The sequence below is a fragment of the Peromyscus eremicus genome, chromosome 8a (genome assembly GCF_949786415.1).
Source record: "Peromyscus eremicus chromosome 8a, PerEre_H2_v1, whole genome shotgun sequence".
In the NCBI taxonomy this organism is placed as follows: domain Eukaryota; kingdom Metazoa; phylum Chordata; class Mammalia; order Rodentia; family Cricetidae; genus Peromyscus; species Peromyscus eremicus.
The window spans coordinates 100,145,102-100,172,802 of NC_081423.1; the positions used below are offsets into that span (position 1 = coordinate 100,145,102).

Genomic DNA, 27,701 nt, shown 5'->3' on the forward strand with positions numbered 1-27,701 from the left:
GGCTAAAAATAAAATCCTAAAAAAGAAACTGAATTGTATTTCAGGTGGCTCTGATTTCTCAAATCATTCTTAGCCCAAAGGTTAAGCATGTGCTCCATTCCTCATTATATATGTCATGCAGTAGAAAGAATGACAGCAGGGCAAACAGATGTGTGATGGACACTCTGGCTGCAAAATCTCTTTGGGGTCAGGAATCTAAGTCTGAAGTTCAGTGATGTCATGGGGGAGCTGGGGTCTGGGAGAAGTGGTGAATCTGTTTGCCACGGCGTAAAGCCCGCTGCTTCTGCCCCACTCTGCCTTGTGCACCCCAAAAAGTAGTTGATCCCTGAAAAAGTGAATTCACAAAACCAAACAATCAAAAGTAACCAAGGGAGAGGGAGCCATCCATCAGGGTCTGGCCGTGACACACAGGACAGTGACTCCTCCCAGTGGCGGACCTTTCCTTGGAGGATGAGTCCTGAGATAATGTCATAGGGCATCTCATCAGTGTGTCTGTTACCAAAGGCTGTGGGGGGATTTCAGGGGAGCCCTATATACTAACTGCTGGCTTCTGATGGCTGTCCATGATGATGCTGTGGGGCCCCAGCAGTCTTCTGTCCGGAAGAGAAGGTTGCTGTAGAAAAATCTTTTGCCCTGGGTACAGTCCACAGACCTGTTTATGCTTACCACCTCTCTTAGTGAGGCTTTCTATTGCCATGATGAAACACCAGGACCAAAAATTCAGTTGGGGAAAAGGGTTTATTTGGCTTACACTTCCACATCAATGTTCATTATGGAAGGAAGTCAAGACAGGAACTCAAGCAGGGCAGGAACCAGGAGGCAGGAGCTGCTGCAGAGGCCCTGGAGGGTGCTGCTTACTGGCTTGTCCTCTATGGCTTGCTCAGCTTGTCTTCTTATAGAACCCGGGACCACCAGCCTAGGAATGGCATCACCCACAATGGGCTGGGCCCTCCCCCATCAATCACTAATTAAGAAATTGCCCTACAGGCTTGCCTACAGCCTGATTTTATGGAGGCAGTTTCTCCATTGAGGTTCCTTCCTCTTGAACGACTTTAGCTTGTGTCAAGTTGACATGAAACTGTCCCGCACATCAACCTATGGCTTCTATTGCCCCTCCTCACCCTGTCCCTGTGCTGTTCCAGTTAAGTCAGGACCATGTGCTTGGAGACAGCTGAAGAAAAACATGGGGTGTTGAGGAAGTCCGTGCAAGGCAGACTCTGGCATTTTAAAGGTGTAGTATAAACAGGGAAGTCGAAAATATAATGGAAACTTTCATCTCATGTGTGTGTGTGTGCGTGTGTGTGTGTGTGTGTGTGTGTGTGTGTGTGTGTACACATGTGTACGCGTGTGTGCACGTGTGTGAACATGTACGTGCTCACGCACACGTGCATCTTAGTCAGAGGACAGCCTGCAGGCGTCAGTTCTCTCCTACCTACTATGTGGATCCTGGGGATCAAACTCAGGTGACCAGGCTCAGGAGCAGTCGCTTTCCCACTGAGTCATTTCATCAGCCCTTTATTATTATTTTTTGAGCCAGCGTCTCACTCTGCAGCCCAAGTTAGCATCAAAACCACAGCAATTCCCCTGTCTCCACCTCCTGTGTGCTAGTCCTATAGTGGGTGGCACTTTTTGTTTTTCTTTGAGATACAGTGTCGCTCTGTGGCCTAAGCGGGGCCTGAACTTACAGCAGTCCTGCCGAGTCTGCTTTCTACATGCTTGGCTCACCGATGTGTGTCCCTGCACCTGACTGATCACTCTGCTGAACACACGTCAGTTACAGTTCAGCCACGGTCAGTTCTCTGCTGGATGGAGTGTGTGTGGGAGCGTGTGGTGTTTCTAACCCGGCTCTCCCGTTCAGCTCTGGCCTTTTTTATCACCAAAGGGAAGTCACAAGCAGAGGTGCCCCAGGCTCCTGCAGCCTCCTGGAATCTGCTCACACTCTAGGCCTTCACTTCAGCGGCATCTAAGGCGGCATCTATGCCTGGCGCTGTCAGTGCTTGGGTACTTGGGCCATTCTGTAAGGCATCTCTCAGCGCGTCGCCTCACAGCAGAAGTGGCACTGGGCATTCCTGCCGCTCTTCCCGTTGCAGTCTGGCACATCTGTGTACTCAGTGCTGTCTCTGCACATCTGTGCACTCAGTGCTGTCTCTGCACATCTGTGTACTCAGTGCTGTCTCTGCACATCTGTGTACTCAGTGCTGTCTCTGCACATCTGTACTCAGTGCTGTCTCTGCATATCTGTGTACTCAGTGCTGTCTCTGCACATCTGTGTACTCAGTGCTGTCTCTGCACATCTGCGTACTCAATGCTGTCTCTGCACATCTATGTACTCAGTGCTGTCTCTGTACATCTGTACTCAGTGCTGTCTCTGCACATCTGTGTACTCAGTGCTGTCTCTGCACATCTGTACTCAGTGCTGTCTCTGCACATCTGTGTACTCAGTGCTGTCTCTGCACATCTGTGTACTCAGTGCTGTCTCTGCACATCTGTGTACTCAGTGCTGTCTCTGCACATCTGTACTCAGTGCTGTCTCTGCACATCTGTACTCAGTGCTGTCTCTGCACATCTGTGTACTCAGTGCTGTCTCTGCACATCTGTGCACTCAGTGCTGTCTCTGCACATCTGTGCACTCACTGCTGTCTCTGCACATCTGTGTACTCAGTGCTGTCTCTGGCACATCTCTGTACTCAGTGCTGTCTCTGGCCCTTAGCAAGGGGCAGGTAAGGGTGGACCCAGTAGGGTGCCTTCCCAGTGTGGGTGGGCCTCATCTAGTTTTTGAAGTCATCAGTGGAACAGATGCTGAAATGGGAGGAATTTGCTCCCTTTTCCTGGCTCACTCTCTGGGACATCTGGTCGCCTATCCTGGCACTGGTCTTGTATTTGCACCTCCAGCTTTTCTGGTTCTCAGTTTTAGGCTGTCTGAATTACATGGTCCCTTCCTGAGGCACCAGCTAGCAGGCAGTGCATTGTGACATTCCTTTATCCATAACTGTATAAGCCAATTCCTTGTAATTAATCTCCACATAGACCACCGTCTCTCCTTGGCTCCACTTCCCTGGAGAGCCTTGACCAACACCTGAGCCATTAGCCCAGGATGGTGGTGGCCTTTAGAAGCTAGAGAGGCCCAGCAAACAGATCCTAACCCGCAGCACTCCCACAGCCCCTCAGCTGGCACCTTGCCCTCTATAGTGGAAAGGTTATATACTTCTGACCTGGAGAACTGCAAGATGATAGGTCTGTGTTGTCCTGGGCTGCTTGGAGTGTGACACTAAGTCAGAGCAGCAGCAGAGAGCCTGCTGGTGCCTGGCCCGGCCCTGGAGTGTGGTGCTCGGTCACAGGAGCAATGGTGAGCCTGCCAGTGCCCGGTCTGGATCACAGTCCATGGCTGGGGGACCATGGTACCTGGCCTTGCTTAACATCTGAGCAATGCAACTTAGGGGTTTAGCTCATGGCTTCCAAAGTTTCATTCTGAGGTTGGTGTGATTGTTTTGGGGCCTGTGGTGAGGCAGACATCTTGGGGGTGGAAATGTGAAGCAGAGGCCACCTCATGGAGATCAGAAAGTCAACAAGAAGGAAGGAGCTGAGGCCCCAGTACTGTCTTCTGTGTCCTCAATGTCCTGTCTCCCTTTCACAAGGCCCACCTCCTGGTGGTGCCATACCACCCAACAGCACCACAGGCAGGACTGCGCCTCCAATACACGGCCAGACACTAACATTGCCTTTGTCTATGGGTAGAATTTAGGAGTAGGGCAGGCACATGAGCTGCCTGCCATGCCCCATGCCCACCATTCACTGACAGTTTCTGTCTCTGCTGCCAGAGTGGACTATCCTCAAGGCTCATCAATGCCTGGGACTCTTATTTGTAAGTGATACCTGTGCTGGGTCCCCAGATTGGAGGGACAGAGAGAGTCAAGGAATTCTTGAACCACAAAGCTGAGGATGATGGTTCCTCTTCAGGGACCTCATGTAGCTTCCTCATCACCAACTGGGAGACTTGTCATTCCCACCTGGGTTCCCTCCCTGACTTTACCAAGTGATGGATTTCCCAGCCCCTCAGCCCCTCCCTGACTTTAAAGGAAGGAATGGAAGTGATGTGGGATGATGTTAGTATTATCCACAAGCTTGGGAATTTCCAAAACCTTTACAAAGAATTGTGCAAGGTTAGCCAGAGCCCAGTAAAGACAGGGCTTACGCCGATGACGCTGTGAGTCATCACCACCTCCGTAGCCTCTGGCACGTGACTAAGGAAGAGTGTCTTGAGGCACATCTGAATATGCGAATGCCCAAATGTGGCACATACAAAAGACAACAGCTGCTCACCTCATTGTACCAGCCAACAATGAGCTCCAGGTTGCCCACAAACTTCCGGAAGGTTTCGTTCTCTGAGAAGAGCTTCTCCGCACTCCCTGGAATCTCTTTTTGTTGCTGGAAGTTCAAATATTTGACCTCTCTCAGGACCGCCACCAACTAAAGGGCCAGGGAAGAGCAGGGAACCTGTCAGAAGGTGACCTCACCCATGGGCCTGCTGCCGCTGGCTTTTCACAGCCAGGGAACTCCATGGTGGGTGGGAAGTGGCGCTGGCTGGCAGGCTCTGGATGTCCTCACCCTACTGAATGGAACCGAGCCAGGGCAAGCTTGGCATCGTCATCGTGGGTGGATAGTGTCATCAGTCCCTTATCCTTCCCCCTGCCCCAGACTGTTAGGAGGTTTCCCTTGGGGCTTCCCCTGGGTCCTCTCTCTCTTCCTCTTTCTCCCTTTCCTCACACCTGCTCTGACCACGAGACTGACATGGCAGCCAATACTGTTGTCTCCGCGCTGTTCTCATCAAGACCTCAGTGAGCTCCTGCAAGCCTTGGCTCAGGTCTAACTGCACCTGCCCCCTTCTTCCAGCCATAGTGACGCCCTCTCCATGTCCCTCCTAGTTCGTTTGCCCGGGGCACTTGAGGTGGTCTTCTTCACCTCTTTGCTTGTACTAACTGGTTATCTTCTCTCTGCTCACTCCCTCCCTACTTCCTTGACTAGGGAAGCACCAGGAGGGCAGGATGGAGGCTGTGGCCTGGCTTCACCAGGGTGTACCAAGCACAAACATGGCAGTGCCCAGCCAGTGTGTTCTGAAGGGAAGAATGGATTTTAAGAAAAGGAAAAGCTTTTCGAAGCCCTCATCTGGTTCTCTTCATGCCTTCCTGGTGTCACTGTCCACGTCCAGACAGGACAGGTCATGCAAGGCAGTACCTGCAAGGACTCAGCCTCACTTCGCTTCCACCCCACATGCACACCTGAACCGCCTGGGTTCAGCCTTGAATGCACCATCTTGGCTGGCCCATCTCTCTGGGTCATGCAGACTTTTAATTTTCAAATTCATGTTTTCTCCTGGGATCTTGAGAAAGGCAGACAAGCTTTCCAAAGGGCGGCATAGGCCCCAAATCACAGCTACTCAGAAATCTGAGGCAGGGGGATTCATGACAGAATGAATCAAAGCCAGACGGAGCAACTCAGTGAGACCCTGTCTCAAAGTAAAGTAAAAGAGGTGCGGGATGTAGCTCAGTGGCAGAACATGTGCCTAGGAAGTGTGAGGTCCTGTGTTTGGTTAAACCACATGAATACAAATAAAGAAGACTATCTTAAAATATACCTCCCCCTCTCTCAATGGTAAGGATCATGGATGCCTGGACTCTACCACTGAGCCATACTCCAGCCTTGAAGACATTTCAAGCATGCTACCATTTCATCCAGATCTCAAATACTTAAAAACACTCAACAAAGCTATAGGTGCCTGTTGCACACACACAGCTACCTCCATGAATGCTCACTGTCGGTGGTGGAGCCAGCCTGTGGCATGGTGGGCCTAGGCTTTCCCCTCCCTCTCCCAGCTGTGTCTTCCCCAGCCCCCACCTCCCCACCCTGCCAGGGCACCCACCGCCTTGCTGAAGTTGACTTGGATGAGGCCGGAGAAGGGGTCACGCTGGATGAGTGGCTGCCCCAAGTTGAAGTGGCAGTCCTGGTCCACACCTTCCACCCACTGCTTGTAGATCTTCTCCCGGCAGCTTCTCAGTAACTCCATCATCTCATCATACTTCTCATAGACTAGCTTGGCCTCCACACTGGACATGACCCTGGGTCAGAGTTGGACAGAGCAGTGAGGTGCCAGGCTTCACCCTGACATCACATTCTGGGGCTTTTTAACACCCCCATCAGCTGCTGCCAGGCCTCAGGGTGCTGAAGCAGGCTGCTAGCTACCTTCCTTCCAGGATGACCGAGTGAATGTGCTATCAGATGACGGCTGAGCCACACATGAAAGAACAGATATCTGTGTTCTTAGTCTTCTAGTAGCCCCATGAGCCGAAGCAACACCCTAGGAGGCCGGACAGCAGCCCACATTGCAGTAGCCCCACCTGTCCACAGCTCTGTTAGGAGTTCACAGCTTCCTTTCCAACTTGGGACTGACTAGACCAGAGTGCCACAGAGTGCCTGCTTCCCCAGGAACAGCCTCCATCTGTGCATACCTGCAGCACCCCAAGTTTGCTGCAGAGCACCCCCCTCCACAGTTTGCCTCAGAACCCCCGCCAAATTCAAGAAAAGGAGTCTAGTTATGCCTTCGCTCTGGCAAGCATGGTGAAGAGCCTGTTTGGTCCCAGCCGGGTGGAAGATGCAAGGATCAAGGTGGACTGGCTCTCTCCCTGCAGCCAGGATTCACAGGCTACCGGGGCCCTTCCCAGCGTGGTCTGGGACTCACGGGTGATCAATGTGCTTCAGGTGCTTCATGGACACCTCAAGTCTCTCTTGAAGCTCCAGGCTCCACTTGAGCTGCCCGGCCACAGGAGGCATATTTTTGTGGATGGGTGGTATCTGGCCGTCTTCGGAGGCCGCCATCTGGGCATCGTACATGAGCTTGGCATTGTCCAGCTCAGTGTTGAACAGCTCCAGCAAGACCGAGTACCTGGGCACCACCTCAACAAGGATCAGGGGCCGCTCCAGGAGGCCCCCACACATGTACAGGAGCTGCGGAGACACAGGAGGAGGTGTGCTGTTGCCAGAGTCCGGGCTTCCAGCACCGGCCCTGGGATTGGCCCCAACTTGGGGTTATTGGGGCCATTGACAAAACAGACATGGCCGAACTTCAGGACTGAGGAAACACAGGCTTTGTTGAAACAAACTCCACCGGAGTCCTTCTCCATGCGGTAGCCGTTAAATGGAGCCTGTATGACCCCATTCTGCCTTATGTGGTGGCACCGACACAGAAACTAGCAGAGACAGCTAAGTCTGGAGCTCAGGAGAATGGACTCCAGACCTAGGAGTCACATACACACAAAGAAATGAGGGAACTGGGGAGTGATGGCGCACGCCTTCAATCCCAGCACTGGGGAGGCAGAAGCAAGAGGATCTCTGTGAGTTCAAGGCCAGCCTAGTCTACAAAGCAAGTTCCAGGACAGCCAGGACTCTGTCACACAGAGAAACCCTGTCTCAAAAAAAAAAAAAAAAAAAAAAAAAAAAAAAAAAAACCAAAAAAAAAAAAAAAAAGAAAAAGAAAAAAAAAAGAAGAAATTAGGGGCTGTTCACAGAGACGGGACAACATAGGGTCCCCTAATGTCTGAACTCACCAGGTGTCTGAAGTTTCTAGGAAGCACCTAGAAGTCCCGTGGACTCCCCTAACATTCCCCTAGCAGGTGCTCAGAGGCCTACATGGATCTTAGACTGACTTCAGGTTTTGGTTTGGAAAACATGACCATCACTAAAAATGACCTTTTAAGACCGCAACATGACCCGAGGAAGGGAAGGGACTCTTCAGTCCCCTGACAGTAGACTGGAGTGATGTGGGTCTGTAGAGGAAGCGGGAGCTGGGCGTTGCAGCAGACTGTCCTCCGAGGTGACCCAGGGGTGTCTCTCCTGTAAGAGGCTGACATGTGACAGCTGGGGAAACGGTTCTAAGACCCCCTCATCACAGCTCTCTTCCTGTCCTCTTCCCTCCTTTCTGTACAGACTTTTCGGCCTCTCGTTTTAGGGACAAAAGTCCTTTTACTTTCTTCTAGGAGGAGGTCACATGGACAGTGCTCTAGAACTCCCCAGGCCATGCATGACATGCTGATGACAGGGAGACCTAGCATCTGGAGCCTCAAATCAGGGACAGCTGGAGGTGACTCCCAAAGGTCTCCCCACCCAGGACTGTTTTTCTAACTTAGCATCACTGTAAAGTGAGAGTTTGGAAAATGACTGAATACAGAAGCAAACCCAAGTTCTCATGAGGAAGGAAGCCCTGGCATAGGACATTTTATCATTCTGGGATGAGTATGGCTCCACCCATCAATGGCCCACCTGCCTGTCACAGAAAAAGAACCCGTGACATGTGGGCATTACTCATGAGGGGGGGTGGCTCAGCTCATGCCCGGCTGAGAGACTTCATCCAACGTGTTCCTCTTCTTTGAGACCTCAGAGACTGGGATGTGTATGGTGTCTCTTCACGTCTTGGTCAAGGGACCAGATACTCAACTTCTCTGGTGCAGGAGGCCGTGGGAGTATACAGTAGGTGACAACTAGTATTTAACAGGTTAACCCACCAGACCCACCTGATAGGGAGCCCTGCCTGGTAAATCTGTGGAGCTATTGACTGGAAATGACCGGTTGCTCCTATCTGTAATTTTTCTTATGTGACACTTCATTTCTTCCCTAATATCAGCTATGGGTATTTCCCCATTGCTGGTGTGTTTATCCCATAAAAATATTCTATCTTTGGGTACACATATATAGCTGTGGATGGTCAGGAAGATGATTTCTGTTTAAGCTATATAATTCTGATGAATAAAAATAATACTAGAATATTTTTCATAACTGATACAGGAAAACAACAATATTCTCAGCCACAAAGACAGCTAATTTTAGACTTCAGAACATATTCAAAGTAAACTGGTTGCCCCTGGAGACGAATTCACAAGGGTGAATTCCCAGGTGTTTATCACTGATTCAAGGTCAGGCTTGAAGCAACTTCGGTAGACATAACTCTCTGCAGTAATTGACCTTTTGCACGTAGGCCCAGCCTCAGTTTATGTTACAGGCTCAAGGTTCAGCCAAGTGTTTACTTTCTGTCTGGGAATCCTCTCCAACTTAGAGCTATGTGCATGGCCAAGCGCTACTCACTGGCCAGTCAGCACGACCTCCCTAGCCTGAGAAAAACTGTGTGACTTATCATGTGTTAGGAGAATGGGTTGGGACCTGAAAATGTAACGTAATTGTCAGAGTTCGGTTATGAGAGGAGCGACAGTGTAGAGAGAGGCGGATGTGTAGAGCTTTGTAAGAGCTGTGCAGAGTGTGAGTGTGTGTGCTGGGTGTGTGCAGAGGGAGCTGAGGAGAGAGGATGAGAGAGGATGAGCAGCTAGACAGGAGAGGTTTTCAGGAAGAGATTCTGAGATGTATGTCTGTGTAAAGAGCTGGGCAGAGGCGAATGTGTGTGTGTGTATAACAACTGCCCCCCATCTCACCCCCAGCAACAACAGATGAGGTTCCTTTTTTGATTTAACAAGTGTCACTGCATAAATTCTTTAACCACATTTGTGGAGACACAGCATTAATTTGCATTTATTGCTACTTCTCCTGAAGGCCCAAGCCAAGCAATCCTAGACGTCAGCCACCTCTGCATCCGCGGGACCCCCAGTGTCTCTGCACTTATAAAAACAAAGGTTGAGCAGCATGGGGCAGGTGCACCTGGCTCTGCCAGGGAGGGGTCTTGGTGCACCAGTTTGAGAAACTTCCTCAGTCTCCAGCTGAGGCCCAGAAACCCAGCCCTGACAATAGAGGGGTGGCCATTGCCCTGGGATGCCCAGGCCACTCTGACTGCCTTTGGGGCTGGTGGGGGTTGGAGGGGAAGTGTTCCCTACTGACCTGCACTGAAATACAGGCCCCCTGGCCCAGCTCGGTATTCCCATGTATCTCATGTGCCTCTGTGGTGCTTTCCTGGGGGTTGGCCCTGCAGTGATGGACAATGTCACTTACCTTTGCAGACGACTCGATGGAGCTGCAGTCATCAAAGGCTTGGCAGAAGATGGTAGCCAGCCTCCTGTCCAGGTCTTGGATTTTGGTCTCAAAGTCATTGTAATCATCGTCAAAACTCTAAAAGGAAATGAAGCATGGCAATAGACAGGGAGAGCCTGTAGTGGCCGTAAACCCCCAATAGGCTGCGAGGCCTCAAGGATGAGTTGAGTGAAGACGGGGCTGGCTGCAAAGCTCAGCGGTGGAGTGCAGCCCTGGGTTGGACCACCAACACTGCCATCTCCCCATCCCTGACCCCAGGTACCTTTCCTGCATCTGCTCCTTGGCATAGGGACCGCAGCTTCTGTACTTCCCGTGACAACTTATTAAAAGTCCTGGAGTACCTGGGACTACCCGTCACTCACTCCACCCACCATCACTCCACTCCTTGGTCCAGTGACAGTCCCTGCCCATGGACTTACCGAGTCTCCGGGGTCCAAAGGGTCGTATTTGCACTCAGCAAAGACCTTCACCAGCTCAAAGACCTCATCGTAGATCTGGGTCACCAGGTTCCCCAGGATGTTCCCTCGCACGCCCCCCAGCTCAATCTTCTCCAGCTTCAGAAATTCGATGGCCGTTTTGTAAAGATTCTAGCACAAGGGGGAAAGAACAAGAAACCCTCCGTTCGGTCCATTCATCTCCAGGGTCAAAGCCAAGGGTCCTAGGACCTTATCTGAACCAGCAAGGAGAGCCCTCGAGGGGCACCCCCAGGGATGCCACTGCAGGGTGCACATGAGGCATGCAAGCAGCATGCTGGAGTGCACACAAGGCATGCAAGGGGCATGCTGGGGTGCACACGAGTCATGCAAGCGGTGTGTGTGTGGTGTGCTCTTTAGTGCCTATGTGCTTCGCAGCTGTTTCTAGAACAAGGAGCAAAAGTGTGTGTGTGTGTGTGGGGGGGTCTGGTGATATTTTATTTGTACTGAAATGTGATTTTAATTGTATGTTAATAAATAAAGTTGCCCGGGGGTCAGAGCTATTAGAGCCATAGCAAAAGCTGGGCGTTGGTGGTGCACGCCTTTAATCCCAGAACTTGGTAGGCAGAGCTAGGTAGATCTCTATGTGTTCAAGGATACAGCCAACAGACAGTGACGAGGCAGTCATGTGGTTGGTTTTACAACTAATGAGGAGGCAGAACAGAAAGTCTATATAAAGACAAAAAGACAGGAAGTAGGTCTCTTTCGGAGAGGTATCTTGGCTGAAGAGGCTAGCTGCAGCAGGAGGGTAAGGCTTTTAGCTCTGATCTCTTAGCTTTCATCTTTGCATTGGCTCTGTGTTTCTTATTTAATAAGACGGTTGGTTACATCTACGGGGGCGGGGGGCTCCCCTAGGAATCACCTCTACATTAAGAGCATGTGGAACCAGGGGGGATGAAGCCTGGGATCTGGTCCAGGCCCCACGTTGGCCAAAGAACCTTTCTAGATTCTCTAACCTCCATTTCCTCAGCTCTGGAAGGTGCTAGGAAGTTACAGGGGTCTCTCAGGCTCTGGATGAGCCTCAGGTTCTCTGTCCCCTGGAAAGCATCCCACACTGAGAGGGGTTTGATGCCTGGTGGACACTGGTACCCAGGTGCTCTTCCATGAGGATTCCCTACTGCCCAGCTCTCCCCAGCCATGGTAATTCCTTCCCAGAAGACACTTCAGGGTCATGCCCCTCACATTCATGCCCTCAGCTGATGTGTCTCTGTGTGATATTGTCTCCACAACAAGGTCCCCAGTGTTTCTCAAGGACAATGAGCAGCATACGCTACTTCTCTCCCCCCTCCTCCTTCCCCCGCCCCCTTCTAGAGTCAGGGTCTCATGTAGCTCAAGCTGGCCTCAAACTCACTGTATAGTTGATGACCATCAACTCCTGATCCCTCTTCTTCCCAAATGCTGGAGTTACAGGTGTGATCTACCGCACTTAGTGGAGCTGGAGATGAAACTCTAGCAGAGCAGTGGTGGCAGCACACGCCTTTAATCCCAGCACTTGGGAGGCAGAGCGGGCCAGTCTCTGTGAGTTTGAGGCCAGCCTGGTCTACAGAGTGAGTTCCAGGACAGGCTCCAAAACTACAGAGAGAAACCCTGTCTCGAAAAACCAAAAAGAAAAAAAGGAATTAAAAAAAAAAAGAAAGAAACTCGGGGCCCTGTGCATTGCTAAGCAAACAATGTCAGCTGAGCCACACCCCCAGCTTGTCCTCTTTCTCGTGGATTGAGGACCATGCACAGGAAGTTGAAAGCCAATCACCTCATGTAAAAGGTTTGAAGACAAAAAGCAAGGTGGGGTGGGGGGTGGGGTAGGAGTTAGGGGAGGGTAGAGGGCTTGGGAGGGGTGGGGGAGGGTGGAGGCTCAGCTGCTGGAAGGGCTTCTTGTATTAACATGAGGACTAGAGTTCAAACCCCCAGCACCTGCATAAAAATCGGGGCACGCAATGGGGGTGGGGCTAGAGAGGTGGCTCAGGGGTCAACAACACTTGCTGCTCTTTACAAAGGACCTGAGTTTGGTTCCCAGGACCCACACAGCAGCTCACAGCTGTCCTTAACACTGGTTCCAGGGGATCTAATGACCTCTTCTGCTTCTGTGGGCACCAGGCATGAGCATGCTTGCATGCGCGCGCGCGCACACACACACACACACACACACATACACACAGGCAAACACACACACACAGGCAAACACTCATACACATGAAAACATCTGTGAAGTCTCATGTGTTTGAAAACCCAGCAATATGAGTGTAGAGACAGGAGGATTGCTAGGGCTCGCTGGCCGTCCACCTTGTTCCAAGTTCAGAGAGATCCTGCCTCAAGTGAGTAAGGCAGAGCAGGATAGATGTCTTCTGGTCTCTACCCAGGCATAGGAGCACATGCACATGCTCACACGTGTGTTCACCACACACACAGCATGTTAATTATACCGAGGCCCCTTGTCCTACCCGGCTGGAACCTTCTCGTCCCTCCTCCCCGGAGGAGACCATCTTGACGCATTTTTGAAGTCTCACTTGACATGTGTCACTCCTGTCCACACGTGCAGGGGCCCGAAGTCTCCCTTTGTGCTGATTTTGTGCATTAACTCTGCCTTTGGTGTTAGGGGTGGCTGACTCCATTTTCTTTTCAGTTAAACAATGTTAGACTTTGATCATGGCCTTAGCTAGAGGTCAACTGTTTTGACTGGTTCTTCCTCAATAATCTTGTGAATTACACATTGTAAATCGTTTCCATTGTTCTGAGAACTGACCGACCATGAGCTATTTGGTGATATGTTAACCATCTGACCATAAACCCATAACGCATACCTTTCCTATGATCACAAAAATAACTACAAAATTCTACTTTCAATCACATGCTTGCTTGGTTAAAGAGACTCCTCTGCCTTTGATCTGGGCCGTTTTCATTCTCCTACTATGGCAGACTGAAAATATGGCCTGGCCATCAACAAATTTTTGCCTCTCAGTATCTAGCTCGACGTTAGCTCCTGGTTTTCGACACCACACTTGGCTGCTGGCTTGCTGACAATGGCCACTGTATTGGCTGGTGAACAAGTGCCCAGGGAGAAGCGGGGGCGGCCGGGCTTAGGCGTGGGGGGTGCCTCACTCAAGGACAGTTTCCACGAAGGTACAGGAGCTTCCATTCGCTTAGAATTTTCTAACTGGGGATGATCCTGGAGCTGTTTGGTTTTTGTTTTCCAGGGCTAAGGTCCAGAGTTAGGAAGCCCCATGCATGCCGGCAGGTGCTCTCCTGCTGAGCCCAGCCCTGGAAGTCTGTTCTGAGGGACTTAGAGGCAAAGATGAGTGGAATTCCAAAGAGGCAAAGATGAATGGAATTCCAACTTTACCTCGATGGTCTGCACACGGTGGAAGAAGGAGTTCATGCGCGAGAAGGCGAGGGATGAAGGGAACTCCCACGGTACAGGTGGCTTGTCCTTTTAGAAGGGAGAGGACGGGAGAGGTGAGGGAGAGAAGAGACCATAGTTACTTCAGCTAGTCCCGCCCACCCGCCTGTCGGGGTGTGTGTGTGTGTGTGTGTGTGTGTGTGTGTGTGTGTGTGTGTGTGTGTGGCACTGACATGGCCCAGTTTGCTGAGACCCAGGCTCTGCAGGTCTGCAGGTACCTTGAAGAAAAGCTTCATGTTCGCACAACAGAAGTCGTAGGCATTGAAGAGCTCCTTGAGGACTCCCACGGACAGGGAGATGCCGCTCAGGACCTCCTCTATCTCGCCCTGCAGACCTTTCAGCACCTCTTCTGGGCTCAGGTAGGTTCTAGTCTAGACAGGCAAAGACAGGCATCCTAACTCATCCTTGATGAGTCCTCAGGAGGGGTCCTGGCACAGTGGGTCCTGGAAGAGGACCAGTCCCCCTGGGGCTCATCTTGTGTCAAGACTACAGTAAAAAGGGATTTTTGCCCACCAAAGATCAGGGATCACCAGACATGGAAGAGACACGGTGTTCTCCTGGTCCTATGGATAGGCTGTAAGCATGATTTTAATATGCTCTGGTGGCCTGGGTTACAGTCCTTCAGCTGGTGCTAGTGACTGCTCAGACAGCACTTGTGAGGAGGACGGGAAAGGCAAGTGTGTGTTGAGGGTTATAGGAGGTGGCTCTGTGCAGCATTCTGCCAAGTGATGGGGTGCTGGGACTCCCGGGGCGAAGGTCCTCCTTCCTTCCTTGCTCCTGATAGGGTGCTGACTAGCAAGGTACCCTGGGAAAATGCTCGAGAGCCACCTCAGGCTTGGCTCCAGCTTGGAGCCTGAGGATGCCCAGACCTAAGAAGGACGGAGTGTGGGGGAAGACCAAGCCGGGGACAGTTGTCCCCGGAGTGTGGGGGAAGACCAGGCCGGGGACAGTTGTCCCTGGAGTGTGGGGGAAGACCAGGCCGGGGACAGTTGTCACCATTTCAATGATTTGGTTGCCGAACTCCCGAAGGATGACGATGACCCTGGAGGGCGTGTTGTAGTGCTCTGAGGTGGCCCAGATGAAGCCGACTGTGCTCAGCACCTTGACGATGAAGCTGGGGAGCTGGGAGAGACAGCCCAGATCGCTGGAGGGGCTAGCCTTTGCTGCTGCGTCCCCACCTGCCTCTTCTCACAGAAGAGGATCCCAAGGGGGAATCTGTGCCAGACAGCCGCCCCGCTGAGGGCTCTACGATGCCCTGTGCCTGCCTCTCCCACCCACCAGTGGGTTCTCTCTTGCCCACATACCACTGTGAAGTCAGCCTGCTCCATTTCCTCCAACAGGATGCGCAGGGGCTTCAGATAGAGGACAATGTCATTGGCTTCCTTCAGCCCTGAGCATAAGGGACAAGGAGGTCAGTGCTGAAGGGAGCCAGTGAAAAACGCGCCTCTCTGGGGGTTTTAGCCTCTTCCCCAGGAGTGGGCTTGAGAACCGCTCATGGGGTGACAGACCCCCCAGGGTCAAAGACAGACAGTCCATACAGCCCTCCCTTACAGGCCCAGTGGCTTCCTGGATGGTGTCTGGCTCACCTTGGGTGACATTCATGTAGACATTTTGTAGGGCTGGCCAATAACAGCTTTTGGCTTTTTCCAGGATCTCAACTATCTTGTTTACCTTGGGTCTGTTTAGCTGAGGACGAAAGAGCCACAGCCTCTCAGCCCAACCCTCAGGGGAGGTTGACTTGGGGCTGCCAGGGCTGAGGAATGTACCCGGAATGTGTCTTGGGGTCACTAGGAGGGCCACACCGAGCTGCCTGCTGCCCCCAAGTGGGCCAGCAAGGACTCAGCTTCTGGGTGGAGTGAGACCCTACCTGCTCATGGATGCACTGCAGGTTCATGAGCCGGGTGTCCCAGAACTCAAACTCCACACGGGGCAGTGGGTGCAGGCCATCCAGCAGGGCCTGAGCCGAGTCCTTGCTCAGCACGTCCCGGATTTGATGGGACCAATCAATGATAATGGTCTCGATGGAATGTAGGAGTGAGTTGTCCAGGGAGGAGGGGATCCTGTCAAGTGCCAAGTCGGGATGATGCTCTTGTGGCCACACACACACACACACACACACACACACACACACACACACACACGGACTGCCTCGAACCCTGTGCCATCAGGGAGGAGACCTACCTGTCCCCCCACCAGCAGCCTGCGAACAACAAACTCCAAGCTGCAGCCACTGCCACCACCACCACCACCGTCACCACAACCACCACCGCCACCATCACCACCGTCACCACAACCACCACCGCCACCATCACCACGAGCAGCATGTCTGGTCTCATGTCGCTGGCATGATCCAACCATCTGAGGGAGGCTGAAGATATCCCCCATCCCCAGGGGACAATGCCCGGAGCAAAGAGGAATAGGAGCTTTCACAGAAGCCCAAGGGGCCAGAGACCCCAGAATAAACCCCACACAACATGGCCTATATTGGGGGGGTTAATAGACAGTCCCTGAAGGACCAATCAGGATGAAGCCTAGGGGCCGTCATTCAATAGGTGTGTGTGGACAAGTTCACACAGGTAACTTTTTCTTTTTTAATGGTTTCACACACAGGGCAGTTTAAATGGCCAGGATGCCTTAAGAGTCCCTTGACCTCTGGATGCCACAGCCTCTGTACCTTGACTCACATCTTCCTGTCCAACAGCCCCCCACTCCCTCTACTGCCTTCAGCATGGCATCTCAAAGCCAGTGTGATTACCTTTTGAGCCATACAGTGACTACAGTCACGTGCAAATGGAGAGGAGACAGAATGCAGGTGGGTCCCCTCCTGGGTGTAGACACTACTGGATGACTGGAGCTGGGGTTCCCAGGGGCGCCAGTACCTACTCCCCTGTCTTGTGCCCGCTACTGAAGATTTGGTGCCCTCCCACACTTGAGCATCTCATGAATGTCAAGGCATAGAACCAATCTGCAGTTACGTCTGTAGTTTGAGGTCATGGCTCAGATTCCCCCCACCCCTATCCCCCACACCCAGCCTACCTCTCCATGGATTCCAGCGTGCCGTCCAGGCTACCCAGGTGCTCTGGGATAGGCAGCAGAGTTTTCCCCCTGATCTTGCCTCCCATCACAAACATCTCGTTCTTCAGCCTGTGGACTTGTTTGACGATATCTTCTGAGACCACCCGGGGCCAGCCATCCATGTTCTCACTCTGGTTTAGCAGAGAATAGAGGACCTGAAAGGAGATATGATGATGACTGCCTAGCTCTGTCTTCTGGGGATTTGGAAGACCTCTGTGCCCATAACCACGAGAAAGCTAAACCTTTCTTCTGGAGATGAGGCAGCTGGAGTTCTAGGAACAGTGATGGTCCAGCTACCTGTCTGAGTGTCTGAACCATCACCCAGAGGTGGTGCCCACCACACACCTCGGAACCATAGGGCATATGCCACACCCCTTGCAGGAAGTTTAGGATAAGGACTAAGGGAGGCTGGGTTATGTCCCTACGCTCATATATATAGCCCCACGACCTGTACCTTAATATGTAGCTGCAGTTGGAAACAGTTGTGTGTGTGTGTGTGTGTGTGTGTGTAAGTGTAAGTGTAAGACACACACGAACCCGTGCAGTGTTGTGTGACCATGTAGAGGTCACACAGGTCAGTGTGTTTTCCAACTTTTTTTTTTAAGATTTATTTATTACGTATACAGTGTTCTACCTGCATGTATGCCTGCACACCAGAAGAGGACACCATATCTCATTATAGATGGTTGTGAGCCACCATGTGATTGCTGGAAATTGAACCTCTGCAAGAGCAGTCAGTGCTCTTAATCTCTGAGCCATCTTTCCAGCCTGTCTACCTTTTTTGAAGCAAGGGCTCTCACTGAACCTGGGACATGTATCGTCTGGACTGGCTGGCCAACATGTCAATGGATCCTCCTGTCTCCACCTCCCGGGGCTGGGATTACAAAACACCATGGCCACACCTAGCTTTTTATGTGGTACTGGAGATGGGAACATGTGCCCTTATGTCTGTGCAGGAGCCATCTCTGCATAGCCTCACATGGTCTTTAAAGAGGCAACAGGTAAATTAGCCAGTGGGTTGAGCCCTAACCTAGTAGGACTTGGGTTCTTATATGAAGAGATCAGGACACAAAAATCCGTCCCATGAGGGAACACAGGGAGAGGTGACCATCTACAAGCCAAGGACAGAGGTGTGGCAGAAGAGGGCCAGCTGGCCCCTGACCCAGGACTTCCAGCTTCAAGAGCATCTGGGCCGACACATGGCAGCTGAGTTGACTGTGGTCTGCCAGGCTCCCCACTCTCAGCTTCTAGGCCCTGCTGAACGGCCTCCTGGCTTCCCATTTCTCTTTGAATAAGCACAGGCAGGGTCTCAGGTCCTTGTCCACGATGACTGGCAGGGCTAAGTAACCCAGCCTGCTGGTGTGGCCCACCAGAGGCCATCCCTACCCCATTGCACCTGCTGAGGGTGAGGATGAATATGACAGCAGCATAGAAGTAGAGAAAATACCACACCACTTGCTCTTCTTAGCTCAAAGTCTTGGAGCTTGGGAAATTATCTACTGGTTCTTGGATGGCCCACACCTGTGGCTACAGCAAGATGGCACCGACTACTGACACTGAGAGAGTGAGAGAGGGCGACACTAATGCTGGGACTCCTGCCTCCTCACTTGGAGCAGGTCTGTCTGCATTTCCAACCAGCTCTTAGGTGACGTCACTCACTGGGCACGTTCACTGTCGGAGCAGCAAGGCCTGGGGTCCCTCACTCAAAGTCCCTCCCAAGCTCGGCTGCTCCAGCTCCCCCCCCCCCAGTCTAGACACACATACCTCTTCCACTACAGCAATCAGCTGCTCCACAGGTGTGGGGCTGATGTCCCCATAGAGGAGGTTGGTCTTGTAGTTGTCCTTGGTGATGGTCTCTGGCTTTTTCCTGATAAAGTAAGCTCCTTTGGACTTCAGGGACTCTGGGAAGCCCAGGCAGGGGATGATCATGCCCGCAGGATTGAGTGTCAACACCAGCACAGGGATTTCTACTTTGTCAAAGAATTCTGAGAACAAGGCCACATTCTCCTCGGCTCCGATCAGTTTGCCCCACTTGTCTGCCTTGAACTTGAGGATCATAAAAGACACTGTCTCCAGATACTCAATTCTGGGATCCGGCATGATTGTCGTAACCACCTTTCCTTACACCACAGACCTCTGTAAACAAACAGGTGCCCGCTGGTTTCTGGAGTCCCAGAACCCCACAAATCTCCATCTTAGCCAAGCTGGTGAAAGGGGTTCATTGGCCTTTGTTTTTAATCTGTGGTCGGGCTGTTGACAAGAGAGGGGCACCTGTTCCTGCCCTGGTGTGGGGTCATCAGGTAAATGGTGTATACTTGTGTTATTGTGACCACAAAATTAAATAAGCTGGAAAAGATAGAGAAGGACATGCGGGTAGGGAGGATGAGAAGAGGAAGTGGGGGATGGGCAAGGCAAAAGGGGAAAGGGATGAGGGCAGATTGAAAAGAAACAGAGGAAGGTTATCCAGGACTGACCCCTGACCTCCATATATGGATATTTGCACCTACACACACACACACACACACACACACACAACTTGGGCTCCTCAGGAGCTCTGTGTTTCAGCCTGTTCTAGAACTGGCCATTGCCAATGTCAGCTTTTGCAGGCCACATTGGAAGCACTCAGATGCCAGCCTTTGGCTTGAGCAAAGACAAGGCTCAAGGCTTCTGAGGTGTTACAGTACACAGGTTCTCAAAGCCGCATCCCACACCAGAGCTGGTGCTCAGTCCCTGCCCCCATCTGAGTGAGAAGTGGGAAGGTGCTATGTGGTTTCAGTGACCCAGGGCATTCCTAGAGCCCAAGGCTTCTGTGGCAAGGTCAAAATAAAGAGAGAGGAAGGGGGAAGGGGAGAGAGAGCGGTCTGTGAGGCAAACCTGTCTGGTTTGGGGCCTTCTGTGAATGAGGGGAAAGACGGTAGCACCTCCACCACATGGGAGGAGCCGTGTAGTGACGTCTTGGAGCACACGTGGCTTGCTGGCTGCTCCTGCTGAGCTGGCCCCTGCCAGCACCACGCCATTATTTAAAGCATAGGCATTGGAACCTGAGTGTTTATTGGTACGTGTTTAAGGGGCCCCCTCTAAGTCTTGTTGACGGTACTACTGTTGATGGGAACACCCTCTGGTTTACCGATTTTGTGGATTTGGGGTTTCACAGATGGTCTCATCTCAAATCTGCAGTGCCATTTCCTGGGGTGCTGGCTAGGAGGTGACAGTTTACAACACTGTCCCATGAAGTGCTTCCCAGGCCCACCAGCCCCTGGGACTGCATGAGGGGTAGCTGGCAGGCTTGAGGCTGGGCTGGCTCAGGGGCAGCTACAGGGAGGGGTACCAGAGAGCTGAGTGAGGAAGGAGTGGGGCCCTGGTGGCCAGCCTGCTGGCCTGAACTGACCATCTCCAAGTGTAGATCAGGGACAGTGTTTGGTGAGTCTGCTGCCTACCCTGTGTGCCAAGATCCCTCAGCTCTTCCAACACCCCAATATGGTTTACAGTTGCTCACCAGATCCACACAAACGTGTGCTTCTGTAGAGAGCTGGAGAGCCCTTTCCCAACGATGTAAGGAAATGGCTTCTGCTCCTCAAGAGGCTCCAACTGCCACAGAACTTCTGGCGTGTCAAGGTACCTGAGACTTCTAGAACCTTCTCTTGGCTATCTAAGTAGCCAGTGGTAGTGCAGCAGATGACTGGCCCACCGTTCACAGAAGCAGGAAAGGTCCGGGCTCTGAGCCTGCCTACAGCAGAAGGCACTTGCCTTCTCAGGGACAGAGCGCTGGGCTCAGTTTTACTCTGTAGAATGACTACTAGATGAGATTTACATCTACTTTCTTATTAAGACCTTCTATTCTGCCAGATCATATAATTTTATTTTTATATATTTTATTTAATGTAATATTTATTATTATCATCATCATTATTATTTTGGTTTTTCAATACAGGGTTTCTCTGTGTAACAGCTCTGGCTGTCCTGGAACTCACTTTGTAGCCCAGGCTGGCCTCGAACTCACAGAGATCCACTTGGCTCTGCCCCCTGAGTGCTGGGATTAAAGGTGGGCAACAGCATGCCTGGCTCAATATTTTATTGATTTTTAAGAATTCCTGGCTGGAGAGATGGCTCAGAGGTTAAGAGCACTGGCTGCTCTTCCAGAGGACCCAGGTTCAATTCCCAGCACCCACAGGGCAGCTCACAACTTCTGTAACTCCAGTTTTAGGGGACCTGACACCCATAGTAAAACACCAATGCATATAAAAAAAATAAATGTAAAAAATACATTTAAAAAATTCCATGCAGTGTATTTTGATCATATTCACCCCCACTCCTCCCCCTATTTCTCCCTAGATCCACTCTTTCCCCTCCAATTTTGCTCCCCCTTTCTTTAAACAATCCATGGAATCCAATTTGTGCTGCCCATACACCCTGCATGGGGGCCGTCCACTGGAGTGTGGTTGACTTGCCATGACCACATTCTTAAAGAAAATGGATTTTCTCTTATCCAGAGGGTTAAACACTTGTAGGCGCTCATAGCCGCCCAAGCTGGAAATGCTGTAGTTTTCATAATACTTGCTTCTCTGTCACCAATCAGAAGGTGCGCTGACCCCTGACTCTTGCCCATGCGTGTCCCCGAGTTCTTATTCTGTTGTCCGCTACTATAGCTGAATACCACAGGTTGGTTAAATGATAAAGAACAGAGGTTTGGATCAGTAAAATGATTCAGTGGCTAAAAACACCTGCCACACAAGCCCTACCAACTGAATTTGAGCCACATAAGAATGGGAGGGGAGTGGCTTCAGAAGGGTGTCCTCTGACCACACACGCTGTGATGCATAAGCCACCCCCCATATCATGTATATACACAATAGTAATAGCAACATTTTTAATTATTAAAAAGCAGAGTGGTGCATTTATTATCTCACTGTCCCAGAGGCTGGAGTCTCAGCCTGGTATCCATATCTGCCCAGGCCTTTTTACTGTACTGTAACGCTGCTGTACTAGGGACCAACTCCAACATGTGAAATTTGAAATCAATTCTAATACACTAAATTTTATTAAATTAGAATTAAAATTTTAATTTTATCAAAAACATAGCAGTTGTGTTGTAGTTCAGAAACCATATTGTCTTAATGACGTGACCAGGTAGTTTGCATCTCTATAAATGGTCATTAGTTGTCCCCACCACATTCAATCTCATGTTTTCTTCCTGCAGTCTTGAGCTTCCTCCACCGCTGGTCACTTCCTGCCTCTTGTGGCATCTCCTGGAAGGGCATTCCTGGCACTCAGGGTCCCCCAAAAGCAGGAACAAGACCAGGATGCTGGCTGTCACCACAGCTCTGCTGTACCAGAGCTGCTGCCAGCCACAAGCTAAGCAAGAAAAAGAAACAAGAGGGGTTCAAATCAGGATGAACAAACCCTCCCCTCACAGCAACACCATCCTGTCTGTAGAAAATCCTGAGAAACCCTAAGTTAACTAAGCAGGACTAAGAAGTTCTGTGAGTCACCCGGATGCAAGGTTTTAATTTATGTACTTCAAATGGTATCTTGCTATGTTATGCAGGCTGGCCTCCAACTCCTGTGCCCAAGTGATCCTAAGCAGCTGGAATTGAAGACATGTGCCACCATGGCTAGCTAGATTCAAGATTGATGTCTAAAAAGCCGATATATTTTGATATGCTAGCAATGAACACCATGACAATGAATTTAGACAACAACTCTGATCTGGCTTCCTCCCTATCCCCTAGACCAGTCCTTGGGAAGGGGGGAAGGGGGAGGTGACAGTTTGATGACTTAGCCCAGAAGGTACTCATCATGACCCTCTGTTCACACTCTCTTTGAGCCATGCTTAGTTACATGGCTACCACTAGCTGCATGGGAAGCTGGAAGATGTAGTTTCTAGCTGCAAGGGAAGCTGGTAGTTGTAGTTTCTAGCTGGCATCTGTTAAGATCCTGTATATGTGCAGCTCGGGGTCTTGCATCTTACATCATCAGGGGGCACTGGTGACTTCTTGGTCATGCAATCTACATCTTAAAAAGCCAGACATGGACCCCACCCTCTCTCTCTGTTCTCTGCTCTGCTCCCTGTTTCCCTCCCCCACCAGGCCTGGCTCTCCTCTCTTTCCCTCCCCCCTTTTTCCCTCATCATAAAGCTCTAAAAACTAACAGTGGGTTCTGCCGTGGCTCATGACTTTTCTACTGGTAACCAGTACCGCCACCAGCACCATTTACTTATCATTTGGTGCTGTGACTCAGATCTTGGATAGGAAATTCCGTGCACTCATCCGGGGCTGAATGTTGTTGGAAGCCTATAATGAGGACCAGCGACTGCCCGCTATGCATTTGCCCACTGCACCGCCACTGCCACCACCACCACACATGCGATTGGTGAGTCCCCTGCCATTTCCCACGGCTGCAGCCTGAGCTATATTACTCACGCCAGACCCGGGTCCTTGGCTGCATACCATAACACATTCTATCTTGACTAAGTATAGGATGCTGTCTGGCCCCTGGGGGTGGGGATCTTCCAGTATGTATGCCCCAGCTTTTACCCCTATCGTGATGACGGTTCAGGTAACCTGTGCTGTTAATGCCGATTTGCAGACTACCTATTCTCAAGGACACTTGAGATAGGAGCCTGGGATCCCATTGGTTATTTTAATTTTTTATTTTTCTCTCTTGGTACTTGCTGCAGCCATGGGACATAGGGGCAGATACCAGTAAATTTGGCCGTATAATGGCTTCATGGGAATTATCTAACTTCTGCCAGAGAACGGGTAAATGAAGAGTTACCTTATCCCCAAGCTTTCTATTGAAGCTCTGAACCCTTCTCCTTCTCCATCTCTGATTCTTTCCCTGCCACGTGCAACCACTTCTGTCTATCTGACTTCCGCTCTCCGCTCTCCAGCATTGGGCGGGCTTTAACTCACCTTAACTCTTTAACTCCTCCCATTCAGTCTCGAGCTGATCTGAGAAACACAGATGGGTGGGCCTGAAAGCAGGCTAGGATCCATGCAAATAAACTTACAGTAATCAGGATGGCTCTTAAGCCAGAGATCAGTTTTTATCCTGCCTCCTGGCAGGTCTTCCTAAGGCTGTCCCCAAGCCAGCAGACATCAAGAAAGAAAAAAAAAAAAAAAAAAAAAATTCAAGACCCTAAGGCCGTGGGCAATTAGGGCAGAATTGCCTAAAACTGTCTGGCAAGAGTAGCTGGATACTCAGGTGAGGGTCCTGTGACCTACTCCGCTCCCTCTTTCTGTGAGCGATTGTCAAACAATAAGCCTAGCTGTGATGATCTCTGCGAGCAGGCACAGCACAGCTGGCTGAAGTTGACTGTTTTGCTTGGGCAATAGTGCGGGACCTCATCCACACACAAAATAAAAAATAAAAGAAACCAAAGCCCCGCCTGGGGCGGGGAGCACACCAAGGCCTTTCACCCATAGCACCAGGGCTGTGCTTGGTACTGACTCCTGACGGCATGGAGGTTGCCCTTCCTGCTCCAGTGCTTTGTCTGAGAGGGAGTGAGGGATTTCTCGCTCTGGCTTTCCATACAGACATGCTGCCTGCATCATAGCAGGCTGGAAGAAGAGGCCATAGCGGCATGTGTGAAGCTGCACCATCGCTTGCCTAACTGGAGCTGGACCGGCAGAGCGATGGTGTTCTTGTGCCAGGGCCACCAGCTGAGGAATCCGTCCTCCTTCCGTATGGGGCGGAGCAGACAGGAGATGAAAGGCTCTGTTCATCTGAATCCCCTCCCCTCCTGAAGGGAACTAGGAAGGCGGGCTCATTAAAGATTTACCCACCATTAACTCAGATTGCAGAGCCTTGCCCTGCGGGGGTGCTCATAGTGCAATGGAGGCCTGGGGGGAAGAAGGCAGGGGCTGGGGACTTGGGGGTGACCATCTGTGTCTGTCAGGCTCCCCTGCATCTGTGTTGGCCAGTTGGCATGTCCCCACGCTGAGTTCCCAGCAGAGGACAGGAAGTGCAGACTTGTCTCCCTGCCTGAGGTGTCCTTGCCCACACCCTCAGCAGCCAGGCAGCCTAGAGGGACAGTTCATGGCAGGACAGTGTGACCTGAGGGGACCTCCAACCCGGCAATTACCCAGGATCACAGCCCTGCTGTGCCTCTGTAGTCTTGGGGACTTTTCCTCATTTGGGGTCTCTACAGGCAGTCTCTGAAAAGGGTCTGCTTTATTTACTTTTCTAGTTGCTTTGATCAAGAGTCTGATAAGGAAGGGGTTATTTGTGCTCACAGCTTGAGGGTCAGTCTTCATGGTGCGGAGACAGCGCAACAGGGCCATGAGGCAGCTAGCCATCTGCAGTCAGGAAACAGAACCGCCAAGGAGGCGGGGCTACTAGGCTGTAGAAAACGTCAAGGCCCACCTGCATAACCCACTTCCCCAAGCAAGGCTCCACCTCCCGAAGGCCCTACAGCCTTCAGAAACAGCCCCATCAGACAGTGACCAGGTGTTCAAATACAGAAGCCGATGGGGGACATTTCACATTCAAACTTCACGGAACATGAAGGGCCGGGGATGACAGCAGGGTTCTATGTCACCCTGCTCTGGCAGGCCCAGGACAAGGCCCTGGAGGGGCCATAGTCACAGAAGGCTGGAAAAGGAGAGCCTCTGACTACTGCCTGACTACAGGAGCCTGAGCTTGGGGGCCAGGAAGGGTTTTTCCTGGGGATCTGGACAGAGGGTGTCCCTCCTAGGGTATGGCCCGCTTTCAGCAGGTTTAGCATTAGCGCCTTCAGGTCTGTGGGAACCCCCGCACTGGGCCCCTGGAGACAAGAAACGTGGTTGTCACTGTGCCTGCTCTCTCTTGCTCCCTATCCATGTCCGTGAGAACCAAGGGTTGGCAGATAATGGCCCCCCTCACTCACTGAGGTCTCAGGGCAGTGTGCAGCTCCCCAGCAGAGGCCCAGGCCGTCTCTTGGTCACACACTCTTACCTTGTGCCTTGTTTGGTCCGAGTACTATGGTGCCTGCAACCTGCTCTTACTAAATAGAAGATACTTTGTAATTTCCATTAATTTGCTGGGAATAGAACTCAGATCAAGACCTCTATCCTTAGGGGGGTGGTGGCGCATGTCTTTAATCCCAGCACTTGGGAGGCAGAGCCAGGCAGATCTCTGTGAGTTTGAGGCCAGTCTGGTCTACAGAGTGAGTTCCAGGACAGCCAGGGATACACAGAGAAACTCTATCTCAAAAAACAAACAAACAAAACACAACAACAAACTCTACCCTCGAGAGGCACCTGAGAAGCTTCCAGAACTAATGGGGTTAGACAGGCAGAAGCAGAGCTTTCAAACTGTTGTGGGCTTGAAGCGGGAGCTGGCTCACCAAAGGTAGCAAGGGGAAGGGCTCACAAGTGTCAGGATGAAAACAGACCTCGGGCTGAATGAGCAGGGCACACTGAGGGCTTGCAGCTGTCCTGACAGGGCCAGACAGGGCTCTGAGAGGCGAGAGCAGTGTCTGCAGCAGCCGGCGTCCGTGAGACGCGCCCACCCCCAGCATAAGCAGGGTACTGTTACCTTTTCATATCTTCTTACTTCTAAGGCAGCTAATTACAACAGACTAAACAGTAAGTAACTAAACAGTAAGTAACAACGGCTGCTAACGAACCTCCACCTATTTCAAGATTTCCCCAAATCTCCCCTTAACCAAGGGGTTAAATATGAGATAACCAGGGGCTGGAGGGATGGCTCAGCAGTTAAGGGCTCTTGTTGCTCTTGCAGAGGACCCAGGGTTCGGTTCCCAGCACCCACATTATGGCTCACAACCATCTGTAATTCTAGTTCCAGGGGATCTGAGACCCTTTTCTGACTTGTGTGGGCACCAGCCATGCACACGGTGCACATGAACGCGTGCTGAACACTCGTGCACATGAATGCGTGCTGAACACTGGTGCACATGAATGCGTGCTGTACACTGGTGCACATGAATGCGTGCTGAACACTCATACACATAGAATAAAGGAATCTAATAAGTTTTTTTTTTTTTAAATATGAGGTAACCAAGAACACCTGCAGCTACGTGGTGGTAGCTGTGACAGGACAACTATACACAATCTGGTAGACACAAGGATAAGAGAGCGTAGTCAGCTAGAGAGACAACAGGGCTGATGATTCTTGGTGTTATTCATTAAGCAGTGCTGTTTACTGTGAGAGAAATGCCATGAGGTGAAACAAAACCCACTGTAAGAGTTTATTAAGGGAAGGGAACAGAAGGGGTGTGCTTAGGCCTGTGGAAAGATCATGCAGGAAGAGGAGGAGGGATATGTGGACCCTGCTTTTATAGGTCCCCCATCCCCCCATACATGCACATATGGACTCACATTGCTATGTCATGCATGTGCATAGATTACATGACCACGCTGCACGCAGATTATGTAATCACGCAGCACAGTGCACGGATTATGTAGACCCTAGGAAGACTAAGCATCTTGCCTGGCTACTGGACAGTGCATGTGTGGTCATGGCTAGGAATTCTAACACTTGGGTCAAGTTGGGGTCGGCATCTTTCAAAGCAGGACTCAGAGATGGACCACTGCAGCTGGGTGGACATCATGTGAACGAAACATGGTCACCTGCCTGGTTGGGCAGGGGGACCTCCAGTCTTGACAAAGTTCCCCCGTCTCTGTCCAGTTTCTGCCGAAGTCCTATAAAGCCCCTGACAAGGTAATCCCTCTCTTGGGAAGCCCTCCCACTTTGGGGACCATCTCTTAAAGCTCGCTTCTGCTTTGCTTACTCTCAGG

The 27,701-nt window shown here is 51.3% G+C and overlaps 1 protein-coding gene and 1 long non-coding RNA gene across 3 annotated transcripts in view; one reads left to right on the forward strand and one right to left on the reverse strand.

Moving 5' to 3' along the window:
- The window catches only part of Dnah17 (dynein axonemal heavy chain 17), a 118,570-nt gene extending 99,501 nt beyond the window's left edge, over window positions 1–19,069 (reverse strand). Inside the window, exons 1-13 of the mRNA XM_059272217.1 lie at window positions 18,727–19,069; window positions 16,924–17,117; window positions 15,755–15,947; window positions 15,474–15,573; window positions 15,192–15,277; window positions 14,884–15,009; window positions 14,106–14,258; window positions 13,831–13,917; window positions 10,440–10,607; window positions 9,982–10,098; window positions 6,734–6,999; window positions 5,918–6,113; window positions 4,321–4,467 (exon numbers count right to left, since the gene is read on the reverse strand). Of these exons, the coding sequence (XP_059128200.1) occupies window positions 4,321–4,467; window positions 5,918–6,113; window positions 6,734–6,999; window positions 9,982–10,098; window positions 10,440–10,607; window positions 13,831–13,917; window positions 14,106–14,258; window positions 14,884–15,009; window positions 15,192–15,277; window positions 15,474–15,573; window positions 15,755–15,947; window positions 16,924–17,117; window positions 18,727–19,062 (2,169 nt within the window). The 5' untranslated portion in view covers window positions 19,063–19,069. The remainder of the gene's footprint in view (window positions 1–4,320; window positions 4,468–5,917; window positions 6,114–6,733; window positions 7,000–9,981; window positions 10,099–10,439; window positions 10,608–13,830; window positions 13,918–14,105; window positions 14,259–14,883; window positions 15,010–15,191; window positions 15,278–15,473; window positions 15,574–15,754; window positions 15,948–16,923; window positions 17,118–18,726) is intronic.
- On the forward strand, window positions 18,981–23,309 carry LOC131918001 (uncharacterized). 2 transcript variants are annotated; one of them, XR_009380809.1, is made up of 3 exons: window positions 18,981–19,262; window positions 20,451–20,577; window positions 23,200–23,309. It is a non-coding gene; the product is annotated as an uncharacterized LOC131918001 (long non-coding RNA). The 2 variants fall into 2 exon arrangements; XR_009380810.1 differs by lacking the exon at window positions 23,200–23,309 and adding an exon at window positions 22,160–22,257.
- The last annotated feature ends 4,392 nt before the right edge of the window (window positions 23,310–27,701 follow it).